Source organism: Leucoraja erinacea, chromosome 7 (assembly GCF_028641065.1).
Source record: "Leucoraja erinacea ecotype New England chromosome 7, Leri_hhj_1, whole genome shotgun sequence".
Classification (NCBI taxonomy): domain Eukaryota; kingdom Metazoa; phylum Chordata; class Chondrichthyes; order Rajiformes; family Rajidae; genus Leucoraja; species Leucoraja erinaceus.
The window spans coordinates 59,090,956-59,106,175 of record NC_073383.1 but is presented as its reverse complement, the minus strand read 5'-3'; the positions used below and the strand labels follow the sequence as shown (position 1 = coordinate 59,106,175).

Below are 15,220 nucleotides of genomic sequence, written 5' to 3'. Positions count from 1 at the left end.
TCTAAACATCTATCCATTTCTTAATAAATGATTAACATTTTTAAATAGCCTAAGTGTCCAAATAATATTCACAAATAATTCACAGTAAAACATGATTTTTAAATCTCATTTACATCAATTTATAGGCCAAATGGAAGGAATTTAGTGTTCAATTGCTGTAAATTAAAGTCCATTTTAAATCGGCTTTCTAGTGGGATCCTGTGAACGCACTGGTTTAGAACATTGCAGTGGATTTGTGCCCTCAAATGCCCAGAAAAATACTGTGGGATATAAAGAGCCCAAAATGAGCTACTCGCTATAGAAAACTTTATATAACAGGGTTCTTAAGAAGCCCCTTTTATTGTAAAAATAAGGTACATACCTTTAATTGTTTGCTTTATAAAACCCTGGGGCTGCGAGAGGTCGCGGGTTGAGAGAGTGATTTTTAAACTACTATAACTATTATACAAGGCCATAAAAACTAATAATACCTTTTGCAACGTGGTCTTTCAGTGATTTTCCATTAATGATTTACTAGGCCGAACATTTTCGATTGCAACAGCCTAGTAAAAATCGCGTTTTAAACTCGCCCCCTCTAAACAGCGCCAAAAATCACAAACACGGGGCTGGGACAGATTCTCAACGACGATTCAGGTAGGTTTTGTAACATACCTACAATGAGTGAAAGATGCAAAAGGATATGAAATCCACTAGGTAGACTTGAGGTCTATTTTTCATTATTTTGATGACAGTGCTTGAGATTTGATCTGATTATCACTTGTACTGCTGCATCGTCATTCAGGAGATGTCAGAACAATCTACGGATCATAAGAAGATCTGGTAATTCCTTCACCAGGGTGCTGTCTCTCGAAATAAGAGGAGAATGGGATTCTGGCACTGCTAGAGAGGAGTGTGGAAGGATAGGTAGAGGAGGAGGGGGATAATGATAAAACTAACAAGGGACGTTTTGCACCAAAAATATACATAGCATCATGTTAGGGCCTCCAAGAAAGAGAGCAGTCATCTAGCAGCTAGGCTGCAGACACGGAGAATACTGCTGGTTAGGACTGGAACACCAAAACCTACTGAAAAGATTATGAAATAGGAAAGGCACTAGGGTAAATTATTTTACGAAAAGATGTTATGATAGTCCATTTATATATTATTTGATTTGACATTGTTTTGAAAATACAAGTATTGTTGAAATACATTACCATTTAACATGAATACCATACTTAACTATACATTGGTAAGGAACATTGGTCCGGATCCTCCACAACATAGAGCTCTTCTCCATTCGCCTCCTCCTCCTCCGTGCCTTTTTCTGTGTGAAGGAATCCTCACCACCCAGTGATGACACCTTCTCCCATCCCCTCCTCTTGGACTCCCCCGGATGGCCCTCTACCTTCTTTAGACCTTTTCATTTCCAACTGCCGGTGGGACATCGACCGCCTCAACCTTTACACTCCCCTTACTTACTCTAACTTCTCTCCCCCTGAACGTACAGCCCTCCGCTCACTCTGCAGCAACCCCGACTTGATAATCAAATCCACCGACAAGGGAGGTACCGTGGTAGTCTGACCTCTACTTGGCTGAGGCCAGGTGAGAACTCTCAGACACCTCCATGATCCCACAGATGAGCCCTAGACCTTAATATCGTGCACCATTTCTGATTTCATTACTTCCAGCTCTCTGCCACCTAAAGCCTCCAACGTTATCGTTCTGCAGCCCTGTATGGCCAAATTTAATCTTCTCCCCAAAATCCACAAACAGAACTGTCCTGGCAGACCCATTGTTTCTGCTAATTCATGTCACACTGAATTAATTTCCACATACCTTGACTCCATCCTATCCCACCTGCTCCAATCCCTCCGTACCTGTGTCCAAGACACCTCACATGCCCTTTGTCTCTTCAATTACTTCCGTTTTCCAAGCCCCCACTCCCTCATCTTTACTATGGATGTCCAGTCACTCTACAACTCCATCCGCCACCAGGAAGGTCTTAAAGCCCTCCGTTTCTCCCTTGACCGCAGAACCAAGCAATTTCCGTCTACTAACACTTTCCTTCGCCTGGCAGAGCTGGTCCTTATGCTTAACAACTTCTCCATTGACTACTCCCACACCCTCCAAATCCAAGGCGCAGCACTCGCATGGGCCTCAGCTGTGCCTGCCTCTTTGTGGGGTACGTCATACAATCACTGTTCCAGGCGTACACTGGCCCTATCCCCAAATTCTACCTCCACTACATTGACAACTACATCAGTGCTACTTTCTGCACTTCATCAACTTCATGACTAATTTCCATCCTGCACTCAAATTCACTTGGACCATCTCCGACATCTCCCTACTGTTTCTAGATCTCACCGTTTCCATCACAGGAGACAGACTATTGACTGACATATTTAACAAACCTACTGACTCCCATAGCTATCTACCCTTCTTTCCACTCTGCTTCCTGTAAAGACTCCATCCCCATCTCCTCTGTCAATGCGGCATCTGCGCTCAGGGTGACGTTTTCCATACCAGGTCATTAGAGATGTCCTTCTTCTTTAGGGAACAGGGGTTCCTCTCTTCCATTATAGATGAGACTCCCACTAGGGTCTCATCGATATCCCACAGCTCTGCTCTTGCTCCCCCTCCCCCATTCGTAACAAGGACTGAGTCCCCCTTCCACCCAATCAGCTGTCACATACAGCAAATAATCCTCCCAAATATTCGCCACCTCCAACGGGATCCCACTACTGGCCACATCTTCCCATCACCACCCCTTTCTGCTTTCCGCAGAGACCATTCCCCCCACAACTCCCTGTCCATTCCCACCCAAACCACCCCCTCCCCAGGCACTTTCCTCTGCAACCACAGGAGATGCAGCACCTGTCCATTTACCTCCCTCCTTCACTCCATCCAAGGACACCAACAGTCCTTTCAGGTGAGGCATAGGTTCAGTTGCACCTCCTCCAATCTCATCTACTGTATCCGCTGTTCCAGGTGTCAACTCCTGTAAATCGGCGAGACCAAGTGCAGCCTCGCCGATCATTTCGCTGAACACCTCCGCGCAGTCTGCCTGAACCGACCTGATCTCCTGGTTGCTCAGCACTTCAACTCCCCCTCCCATTCCCAATCTAACATTTCTGTCCAGGGCCTCCTCCATTGTCGGAGTGAGGCCCAACGCAAATTGGATTTTGCCTGGGTACCTTACACCCCAGCGGTATGAACAAGGGCTAACTTCAAATAGCCCTTGCTTTCCCACTCTCTCCAGCCCCTCCCCTTCCCAGTTCTCCCACCAATCTTACTGTCTCCAACTACATTCTTTTTCTATCATTGAGCGCAAGTCTTTCTTGTTTATAAAAATATATTTAAGCCATTGAGGAACATTTGCACTCAATCCATCCATGGGGAGCTGAGAATGCTGAAATATCCCATTACCCAAGGTACCTGTACTCCCAAAAATAAAGTGTGCAGATGAAAATCTTTATGAGTGTATAGAGTTTGGGGACCTGTCTGGTGCAATTGTGAGCACTACATTAAGCACCACATTGACTTTGGCTGTAGAAATTTGTTGTGGTCACTGGGAAATACCCAGTAGTTAGGACGCTTGTAGTCAATGTAACCATAACATCCATGCAGGAAGTACTCCATGGACAAGAGTGTGGTCTAAATTGCTTCCACACAATCTCACAACTCTCAGGGAACACAGCATTGGAAACCTTGAACCTGCAAATTCATTGTTCATGAGAAGACCCAGACAGAGAAAGTGACAAAGAAGATCCTGTGGATATAGTCAAGAGTCAAGAGTCAAGAGAGTTTATTGTCATGTGTCCCTGATAGGGCAATGACATTCTTGCTTTGCTTCAGCACAGCAGAACATAGTAGGCATTGACTATAAAACAGATCAGTGTGTCCATATACCATTATATACGTAAATACACACATGAAGAAATAAACTGATAAAATGCAAATTACAGATAATGGGCTATAAATGTTCAGGGTTTTGTCCGAGCCAAGTTTAATAGCCTGATGGCTGTGGGGAAGTAGCTATTTCTGAACCTGGTCGTTGCAGTCTTCAGGCTCCTGAACCTTCTACCTGAAGGTAGCAGGGAGATAAGTGTGTATCCAGGATGGTGTGGGTCCTTGATGATATTTCCAGCCTTTTTGAAGCAGCGACTGCGATAGATCCCCTCGATGGAAGGGAGGTCAGAGCCGATGATGGTCTGGGCAGTGGTTACTACTTTTTGTAGTCTTTTCCTCTCCAGGGCACTCAGTTGCCGAACCAAGCCATGATGCAACTGGTCAGTACGCTCTCTACTGTGCACCTGTAGAAGTTAGAGCGAGTCCTCCTTGTCAAACCGACTCTCCGTAATCTTCTCAGGAAGTAGAGGCGCTGATGTGCTTTCTTTATAATTGTATCAATGTTCTCGGACCAGGAAAGATCTTCAGAGATGTGCACGCCCAGGAATTTGAAGCTCTTGACCCTTTCAACCATCGTCCCGTTGATATAAACGGGACTGTGGGTCCCCATCCTACTCCTTCCAAAGTCCACAATCAGTTTCTTGGTTTTGCTGGTGTTGAGGGCCAGGTTATCATGCTGGCACCATATGGACAGTCGCTCGATCTCTCTTCTATACTCTGACTCATCCCTATCAGTGATACATCCCACAACAGTGGTGTCATCAGCGAACTTGATGATGGAGTTCGCACTATGACCGGCTGCACAGTCATGAGTATAGAGTGAGCACAGCAAGGGGGTTGATCACGCAGCCTTGAGGTGCTCCCGTGCTGTTTGTTATCGAGTCTGACACATTTCCACCAATACGAACATTCTGTGGTCTGTGAATGAGGAAGTCGAGGATCCAATTGCAGAGGGATGCGCAGAGACCCAGTTCTGCGAGTTTGGTAACCAGCTTGGAGGAGATGATTGTATTAAATGCCGAGCTGTAATCAATGAATAGCACCCTGACATATACATTTTTCTTGTCCAAGTGGTCCAGAGCGGAGTGGAGGGCCAGCGAGATCACATCCACCGTTGATCTGTTATGGCGGTAAGAGAACTGCAGTGGGTCCAGGTTTTTGTCGAGGTAGGAGTTGATTTGCGCCATGATCAACCTCTCAAAGCACTTCATCACCACAGGAGTTAGTGCCACTGGTTGATAGTCATTGAGGCACGTCACCTTACTCTTCTTGGGCACTGATATAATTGATGCCCTTTTGAAGCAGGTGGGAACCTCGGACCTCAGAAGTGAGAGGTTGAAAATGTCCGTAAAAACTCCAGCCAGTTGATCCTCACACGTTTTTAGAACACGACCAGATATATCATCAGGTCCAGGTGCTTTTCGAGGGTTAACCCCTCTGAACGATTTCCTGACGTCGGCCTCTGTGACTGAGACTGAAATACCATCACAAGGAATGGGGGCTCGGGAAGGCACATCGGTGTTCTCCTTATCAAAGCGTGCGTAAAACGCATTGAGCTCATCAGGGAGTGATGTTCCGCCGACATTCGAGCTGCCTCCTGGTTTCACCTTGTAGGAGGTGATTGCATTCAGGCCCCACCGCAGCTGCCGAACATCTGCCTCATCCTCCAGTTTGGAGCAGGTCCCTTTTGGCTTTTTGATGGCCTTACCAAGGTCGTATCTGGACTTCTTGTAGACCATTGTATCATCAGACATGATTGCCCGGTGTCAGGTCTTCAGAAGTGTGGATCTCAAAGTTCATCCAAGGTTTCTGATTGGGAAACACTCGGAAGGTTTGGGTTTTGGTGGGGATGCAGTCCTCCACACATTTCTTAATAAAGTCTGTAACGACTGGGGCGTATTCGTTCAAGTTCGTTGACGAGTCCTTGAACATTGCCCAGTCTACAGACTCCAAACAGTCCTGTAGTTGTTCCTCTAGTGGTCGAGGGTGTTTGGTCCTCTGGTGCAGCAGGAGACATGTTGGTGGAAGTTAGGGAGTGATTTCTTTAGGTTTGCCTTATTGAAGTCCCCAGCAATGGTGGTAAATGCTTCGAGGTAAGACGCCTGGTGTTTACTGACCACGGCATGCAGCTCCTTCAGTGCTAGACGGACGTCTGCCTGGGGTGGGATGTAGACCGCGGTCAGGATGATGGAGGTGAATTCCCTCGGAAGGTAGAAGGGATGGCACTTCACCGCCAGATGTTCGAGGTGTGGAGAGCAGGAGTTGGACAAGACTGCCACATCTGAGCACCATGTAGAGTTGACCATGAGACAGACGCCCCCTCCTATTCCTTTCCCTGATGCCAGTGTACAGTCCATACGGTGCATGGAGAACCCTTCAGGCTGTACCGCTGAGTCTGGGGAGCTGGGGGTGAGCCATGTCTCTGTGAAACAGAACACAGAGCATTCCCTCAGCTCCCTTTGATAAAGCAGATGGGTATGTCTTCAGATCTTGTCCTGACTAATTTGCTTGGAATGATTGTAATGATAACTGCAGTAAAGGAGCAATGTCATAGGTGTCATCACCAAGACACTCATTTAATGTCTATCTCAACAGTTCTGTGCTGTTAGTCACAACATTCTCTGTGAACTTCATGACGTTTTTGAACTGCCTACAGCCGCATCTCCTAATGTCTACCACTGAAATAAATGCATCCTTTAATTCACAAAAACGGCAACGAATTAGCCTATTGTGAGAGTGAGAGTGAACTTCAGCAGTTTAACAATGGTTGTGAGTTACTGGTTTCTGTTCCACTTAGGAAATGGATGTCGCAGAAACGCTATAATGCAGATAATTATATAATTTCTTGTATCTCTGACAATGGGAAAAGGACAGATAAACCAACAAGAAAAATAGAAAGGTGCCCAATCCAATTCCGTGTCTGGTGCAATTTCACCCAGAAGAAATCTCCAAAATAATCATCTCAGTGTAAGATTGTTATTAGATGGTTTTGCATCCACAAAACACTTACTATATAATCTAATTTTCTAAACTAAAATGGAAATGTTTACTAAGGTTAGAACAAGGAAACTAGGAGGAATAGGCCATTAATTCCCGCATGCCTGTTCCACCATTTTATAAAGTTAGCCGGTCTTATCCTTTAGCACCACTGCTCTGCACAAATCACTAGCGTTTGTAATCATACAAGAATCTAACAATCACCATCTGTGATGCCTGGAACCATTCATTTTTGGTTAAAGATTCACCACCTTCTGGGTGAACCTCCTTATCATATCAGTTATGCACACCCAATAACTTATTCCAAGGCAGTGACTGTTAGTTTGAAACACACAAGATATCATATCAGCATTCACTCAGCCAGACCGTGTAAGAATTCTGTTTGTTGCAATGAGAACATGTTTCATTCTTTTCAACATGAAACCACATGCCCAGTCTGCTTAATCTCTTTTCTTCGAACAAATCATCCATCCCAAGAATCAATACAGTAATCCTTTTTTTTGTTCTCCCTTTATCATTAGCATAGTTTTCCTCTGGGAAGGAGACTAAATCAATAAGCAGTTTTCCTGATACGGTCATCAAGAACTATTGTGAAGAGATTTCCAGGCAGATCGAGGAACTGAATCAATGTCGTGCTCAAAAACATCTTAACAAAATGTAACATTCCTCCTGACTCCTGCCACTCCAATTGTGACCACTCAAAGTGGAGAAAATCCATTTGGGATGGTATTGAGAAACTTGACTCCATCATCATCAAACTTGGATATGTTTTTCTTTGTGCACTCATTCAAATGATTGATAGAGATTGCTGAGTGATTAGGCAAGTTGCAAAGGGAAGTAGCTGATGGAAATCTAGACATCTGCCTGGAACCACAAGAGCTTTCTAGGAGGAGTTTTGGTAAACATTGGATTGCTGGAGTCCAGAAGGGTTAACAACATGGAGGATTAGAAGCTCAGAGTTTGGGGACCATTTTCCCTCAGCTTTTTGCCTCCTAACCAACTGTATCCCAGCTGCTTCTTTTGATTCAATTTCTGATAAAAGAACAAAAATATGCCAATACTAAAGTGCTTGGATAAATTTAAATGGAACCACATTACTTAGGAAAAAAACGTCAAGAGTAACAAGAGGAGCGGCTTCACACTTGGCAAATAACAGTGAGAGTGCTCTAAATAGATTCTGGCAAGTCCACTGAAATCATGCTCCCAGTGGGGAATTGTGCCCGAAAAGAATGTGGTGCAGAGAATTGATATTTAGTGGTGTGTACATCTCCAGCTGCACATCATTTAAACACTGCTCCTCGATGGGTGGGAACCAGTGAATGCATCCCATAAATCACATTGTCACAAATCATTCAGCACAAGGATAAAACCAAAATAACAACATCTTTCACGTATTAAAAGTCCCTTAATCTCTCCCAGTTTGAAAATTAACTTTATCTGCTTAGTGTGTGAGTAGCACCATTTGACGATCACTGTAAGAGTTTCTTTAACTAAATATGCCCAATCACCAGGCACTGGAAGCAATGAGCAGCGACTATATTTTGTGCAAATTCCTTCCTTTTGCCGTCTCCATCTGATCCTCCAGGAATCCTGTCAGGAAGAGCAAGGAAAGCATCTGCAAAAAGGAAAAGGCCCAATAAACAGACCAATCTAAGTTGGAATGTTGTTAGACAGTGTCCGAGCAAAAAGCTTCCAACTATTATCAGATGGTCAAATATTAACCACACTGTTTGGGATTGAATGTCCTTGCCTGTGACGGACTCATTCAGGATGGTAGCGGTAGGCTTCAATCTCTCCATTTGCTGATCTCCCCTCCTGGTAAGGCAGGCATGATTTTCCTGCAGGTAATCATCTAATACCACAAATTCAGCCATGACTATGGTGCAAAGAAATTTAGGGTTTCCTTCACTGTCAAGTACCAGGACAAGGCAAAAATGAAAGAGAGCTTCAATGTGCCTGATGAGGGATCACCATCAATTCTATTAATTATGTGTTCAGATGATAAATAATTCCCGGTCTGTCTTGTTTGTATTTATGTTTTCAGCAGCTGAGTTCAGTTGACATATTAGCAATGTGTAATACCATTTCTTCAGAAAATCTTTAAAATATTCTTTCTTTATGCTGCTTTTTATTTTAGCTCAACATAAGCTCAAATGTAAAGAACATTACTTTGCGTGCCCTAATGGAAGATGTATTCCTGCATTTTGGATTTGTGATAAAGAAGAGGATTGTGAAGATGGAGCTGATGAATCTCACTGTGGTATTTCACCCTTTATATCAGTTATCTTTTTAAGTGTCTAAACTTTTCATTTGAGTATTAGCCATACTCCAGCAATTTTGGAACATAATTCAGGATAAGTATCAAGTGCTTTAATGTGGGAGTACATCATTGTAATCTGCTAACAGCACAGAAGGCAGTAATTAAGCCCATTTGGATCTTGCCAACTTCGAGGAAAACAATCCCATTGGTTCTAGTTCCTTGCATCTCATAAGTTCATAACTCATAGGAGAAGAGCTACGCCATTTGGCCTATCAAGTCTGCTCTGCCATTCAACATGGCTGATCTATCTTTCCCTCTCAACCCCATTCTCCTGCCTTCTCCCCATGACCCATGACACCCTTATTAATCAAGAATCTGTCAATCTCCACCTTTAAAATATCATTTACAGCCTCCAAAGCCATCTGTGGCAATGAATTCCACAGATTTACCACCCTCTGACTAAAGACATTCCTCCTCATCTCCTACCTAAAGGTATGTCCTTTTATTCTGAGCCTATGGCCTCTGGTCCTAGACTCTCCCACAAGCAGAAACATCCTCACCACCTCCACTCTAACATCGGTGGTGGGGAAGATGCTGGAGTCAATTATAAAAGAAGAAATAGCCGCACATTTGGATAGCAGTAACAGGAACGGTCCAAGACAGCATGGATTTACGATGGGGAAATCATGCTTGACTAATCTTCTGGAATTTTTTGAGGATGTAACTAGGGAGATGGACAAGGGAGAGTCAGTGGATGTAGTGTACCTGGACGTTCAGAAAGCATTTGATAAGATCCCACATAGGAAATTAGTGGGCAAAATTAGGCACATGGTATTGGCTGTAGAGTGCTGACATGGATAGAAATTGGTTGGCAGACAGGAAACAAAAAGTAGGGATTAAGGGGTCCCTTTCAGAATGGCAGGCAGTGACTAGTGGGGTACCGCAAGGCTCGGTGCTGGGACCACATCTATTTACAATATACATCAATGATTTGGATGAAGGGATTCAAAGTAACATTAGCAAATTTGCAGATGACACAAAGCTGGGTGGCAGTGTGAACTCTGAGGAGGATGCTATGAGAATGCAGGGTGACTTGGACAGGTTGGGGGAGTGGACAGATGCATGGCAGATGAAGTTTAATGTGAATAAATGTGAGGTTATCCACTTTGGTATTAAAAACAGGAAGGTAGATTACTATCTAATTGGCGTCAAGTTGGGAAAAGGGGAAGTACAAAGGGTTCTGGGGGTCCTTGTTCATCAGTCTATGAAAGTAAGCATGCAGGTACAGCAGGTTGTGAAGAAAGCGAATGGCATGTTGGCCTTTATAACAAGAGGAGTCAAGTATAGGAGCAAAGAAGTCCTTCTGCAGTTGTACAGAACCCTAGTGAGACCTCACCTGGAGTATTGTGTGTAGTTTTGGTCCACTAATTTGAGGAAGGACATTCTTGCTATTGAGGGAGTGCATTTTAGGTTTACAAGGTTAATTCCTGGGATTGCGCGACTGTCATATGCTGAGAGAATGGAGCAGCTGGGCTTGTACACTCTGGAGTTTAGAAGGATGAGAGGGTTCTCATTGAAACATATAAGATTGTTAAGGGCTTGGACATGCTAGAGGCGGGAAACATGTTCCCGATGTTGGGGGAATCCAGTACCAGGGGTCACAGTTTAAGAATAAGGAGTAAGCCATTTAGAACGGAGACGAGGAAACACTTTTTTCTCACAGAGAGTGGTGAGTCTGTGGAATTCAACCGCCCGGCCAAACTGAGCAACCCAAATCAAAACTCAGCCCCGCCGAATTACTCCAGCACTTTGTATCCTTTTTATTTGTAAAGGAGCTTCTGCAGTTCCTTGCATCTGCAAAGTAATTGCAATATTGCATTTGCTTCTGTTTACAGATTCCTTTTGCACATGGAATCAGTTTGAATGCCCAAATCACAAGTGCATCTCTCGTCGCTGGGTTTGTGATGGTGCCGATGATTGTAGAGATGGTGCCGATGAAGCAGATTCACTCTGCGGTAGGTTTTTATTCAGGATTAGGTAACTAATGAATCATTTGGACCATTTGGTCCTTGGCAAGTGAAGTCAGCTATATTTAACCTCAGCACTTCAAGCACTTTGTATTGCATCGTTGTTCAGTTCTAATGGATACACAGGTTTGTTTTCCGTATTTGAAATTTCTTGCAACCCTTTGTCTACACCTCCAGATTTTTGAAATTCAAAACACAGACGTGAGATTAGAATATACCAATATATGAAGAGTTTTGATCTCTTCAATTTTTTTTAAACCACAAATTATGAAAGATAAATCTATTTTATAGTCGTAGATTCATAGGGTTATATTGCATGGAAATAGGCCCTTTAACTCATTGAATCTGGAACCTGGGAGTTTGACCACCAAATACCCATTTATATTTATACTATACTCAAGCGATTTTTATCAATTCTCCTTATATTTCTATCAACTTTCCTCACATTGGGGAAATTTACAGTGACCAATTAACCCAAAAACCACATGTCTTTGGGAAGTGGGAGGTAACAGGAGTATCAATGGAAATCCATGGGGAGAATATGCAAATTACACTCAAACAGCTTTGGAGGCCAAGATTTGTGTTGAAAGCAGATTAGCAATATTGACTTTAGCAATCAGACTTTAATATCACAGACTTGTTATGAGAAGCACACAATTTCGACTTCCATAGGTCATTTACCCCATCAGACATCTCTTTCACCAGTGTATTGTCCTGGGAATGTTGCCATGGTTTTGAGAGCCTTTCAAGGAACACTTGCTTGTATGAGAAAATGTGCTGTAGATTTGCATTGATCGGAGAGAAAAATAAACATGTTTTTCATTTGTATTGTTACATTCAAGTGAGCTGATTCATTTAGGCAAATTATCATTTGGTGTTTGCATCCTGTGGTCTATCTAACTGTGCTGTTACAGACCCATCACTTCAAAACCAGTCATGCTTTGTAAAAATGTAATTGTGTTTGTGTCATTGTGTATTGTCTTTCTTAATTCCTCAGCAAAAACCTTTTTTTTTCACTTTGAATCCAAATCAATACTGGGTTAAGTAGTTGAATGTGGATCACAAAGTCATTGTCTTTTGCTCAAATGGCACCGTAGGTTTAGTGCAGTATCCTGGGCTGAAAGTGTAGTAAGTTAAACCTGTGAATGTAATGCTATTAGTCTTTATTCTAAAAGCTCAAAGATCTTGCAACTCCTCTCTACTGTCTAATATCATTTAAAAGAACAATTCCTACAAAGTTCGAAAGATCTCGTTAATTTTCTTTTTTTTTTAACGAAATTGTTATCTTCGGTTTCTATGAACAATGTCATCTGCATCATTAAGGGAGGAGAGAAGAAATGCAAACCTCATATTACCCTTGATGGAAGAATGAGAAAGAACAAAACATTTTGCAGAAAATCATGGGATTAAGTTTAGTTCGTTCTAGCATAGAAACAATAATGGTCACCTAGTGTGCTGTAACATTGTTCAGATCATTTACTGGCTCTTAATGTAACTGCAGGCTTTGATGATCGTATTAACACAGAGTGCCATTATGTCACCTCAGCAACAGTAAACAATGCTTCGAAATTCGTCTTTTGACTCGACCCACCTTAATCCTATGTTCCTTCAATAATACCGAAAAGGTCATATTTCTCTTAATAAATCTGCCTTAATGTTAATATTTTATTTATGCTCAATGGCATTTGCTTTCAGTGTATTTCATGCAACACAAATTTGCACCATAATGCACATATTAAAGGCTCATTTGCTGCATATCTCCAATAATATTCCTTCACACCTCGAGTTGGTTAATTCATAAGGATAATAAAGGATTCAACTGCTACAATCTAAGTCCTTGACTGAAACATATTGATTGAAATAGTCTTTGATATTCAGGGAAGTCATGTATTATACAATGGAAGCCAAACATCAGAATAAATAGCTGATTGATCTTAATGTAATGATCAAACTCAAGTTCCTTAACAAACTTCCCAATATGTTTAGAAATACCAAGATAATGTTACAGTATTATCATAGAGTAACTGCAAAGGACAAATGTGGATGATAATTTCATTTATTGACATAATTGAAAATAGTACTCCTGATTCTGACAGATATCAACAAAAACTATCATGGATAATTAACTATGGATAATGTTGTTGATGTCAAATTTAGTTAAGACATGATGGTGGCTTAGAGTACAGTACACATTACCTGCTCGCTGTACTGAACAAGATTGCTCCAAAAGATTCTCCCTAAAACCCATACACCTTCACACATGCACAACATCAATTGCCCAGACAGTTGAAGCAACTCGTGGCAAAATACATTGCAGTAGGATTGAGTGAATTAACATTAGTTTCAGCAGTAAAGGAAAGAAAATAATGTCAGGAATTTAGTGTACTGAATTTAGGGCAGTGAACTTAGTCTAAAGTGTACTGTTAAGTCCCAGTACTTTAATTCTGTCCCCTGTGTTAGTTCATGTAATAATATAAGATCAATGTGGGTAAAGACCTTTATTCTACTTATTTTCTATTCCCTGTTCATTCACTTAAAATGAGGGAACAGCTATCGACTGAAATCTATTACAAATCCACTAACTCCCACAATTGCCTTGACTACCCGCAAGGACGCTAACCATCCCACTCAACGTTTCTGTCTCCGCCGAATCTGCCCCAAGATATGGCTTACCACTCGAGCATATCTGACATGTACACTTTCTTCAGTAAACGATGGATCCCTCAACTATGTCTCATCTGCATCCCACAGTTTCTCTACTCTCCCCGCTGGAGTTTTAAGGTAGATAAAAATGCTGGAGAAACTCAGCGGGTGAGGCAGCATCTATGGAGCGATGGAATAGGTGACGTTTCGGGTCGAGACTCTTCTTCAGACTGATGTGGGGGTGTTGGGGCGGGAAGAAGAAAGGAAGAGGCTGAGACAGTGGGCTGTGGGAGAGCTGGGAAGGGGAGGGGAAAGAGGGAGAAAGCAAGGACTACCTGAAATTGGGGAAGTCAATGTTCATACCGCTGGGGTGTAAACTACCCAAGCAAAATATGAGGTACTGTTCCTCCAATTTATGGTGGGACTCACTCTGGCCATGGAGGAGGCCCAGGACAGAAAGGTCGGATCCGGAATGGGAGGGGGAATTGAAGTTCTGAGCCGCCGGGAGATCAGGTTGGTTATTGCGAACTGAGCGAAGGCGTTGGGCGAAGCGATCGCCAAGCCTACGCTTGGCCTCACCGATGTAGAGCAGCTGACACCTAGAGCAGCACAAGCAATAGATGAGGTTGCAGGAGATGCAGGTGAACCTCTGCCGCACTGGTAAGACTGCTTAGGTCCTTGGATGGAGTCAAGCGTGGAGCTAAAGCGACAAGTGTAGCATTTCCTGCGGTTGCAAGGGAAAGTACCAGGGGAGAGGGTGGGAACGGTGGGAAGGGACGAATTGACCAGGGAATTATGAAGGGAGCGGTCCTTGCGGGAAGACGAAAGGTGAGGAGATGGGAAGATATGGCCAGTGGTGGGATACCGTTGGAGGTGGCGAAAATGTCGGAGGATTATCTGTTGTATGTGATGGCTGGTATGGTGGAAGGTGAGGACACGGGGGATTCTGCCCTTGTTACGAGTGGGGGGGATGGGGAGTGAGAGCAGAGTTATGGGGTATAGAAGAGACCCTGGTGAGAGCCTCATCTATAGTCGAAGAGGGGAAACCCCATTCCCTAAAGAATGAGGACATCTCCAATGCCCTGGTTTGGAACACCTCATCCTGGGTGCAGATGTGGTGTAGACGGAGGAATTGGGAGTAGGGTATAGCGTCCTTACAGAAAGCAGGGTGGGAAGAAGTGTGGTCCAGATAGCCATGGGAGTCAGTGGGTTTTTAGTAGATGTCGGTCAGTATTATCTGTTACCTGCGATGAAGATTGTGAGGTCTAGAAATGGTAGGGAGATGTCGGAAATGGTCCAGGTGAATTTCAGTGCTGGATGGAAGTTAGTGGTGAAATGGATGAAGTCAGTGAGTTCTGCATGGGTGCAATAGACAATAGCCAATAGGTGCAGGAGTAGGCCATTT

At 43.2% G+C, this 15,220-nt stretch overlaps 1 protein-coding gene across 1 annotated transcript in view; it reads left to right on the top strand.

Moving 5' to 3' along the window:
- Positions 1-15,220, top strand: part of LOC129699151 (low-density lipoprotein receptor-related protein 1-like) — an 877,455-nt gene that overhangs the window by 591,230 nt on the left and 271,005 nt on the right. The window contains exons 44-45 of the mRNA XM_055638819.1: positions 9,023-9,145; positions 11,041-11,160. Coding sequence (XP_055494794.1) covers positions 9,023-9,145; positions 11,041-11,160 — 243 coding nt within the window. The remainder of the gene's footprint in view (positions 1-9,022; positions 9,146-11,040; positions 11,161-15,220) is intronic.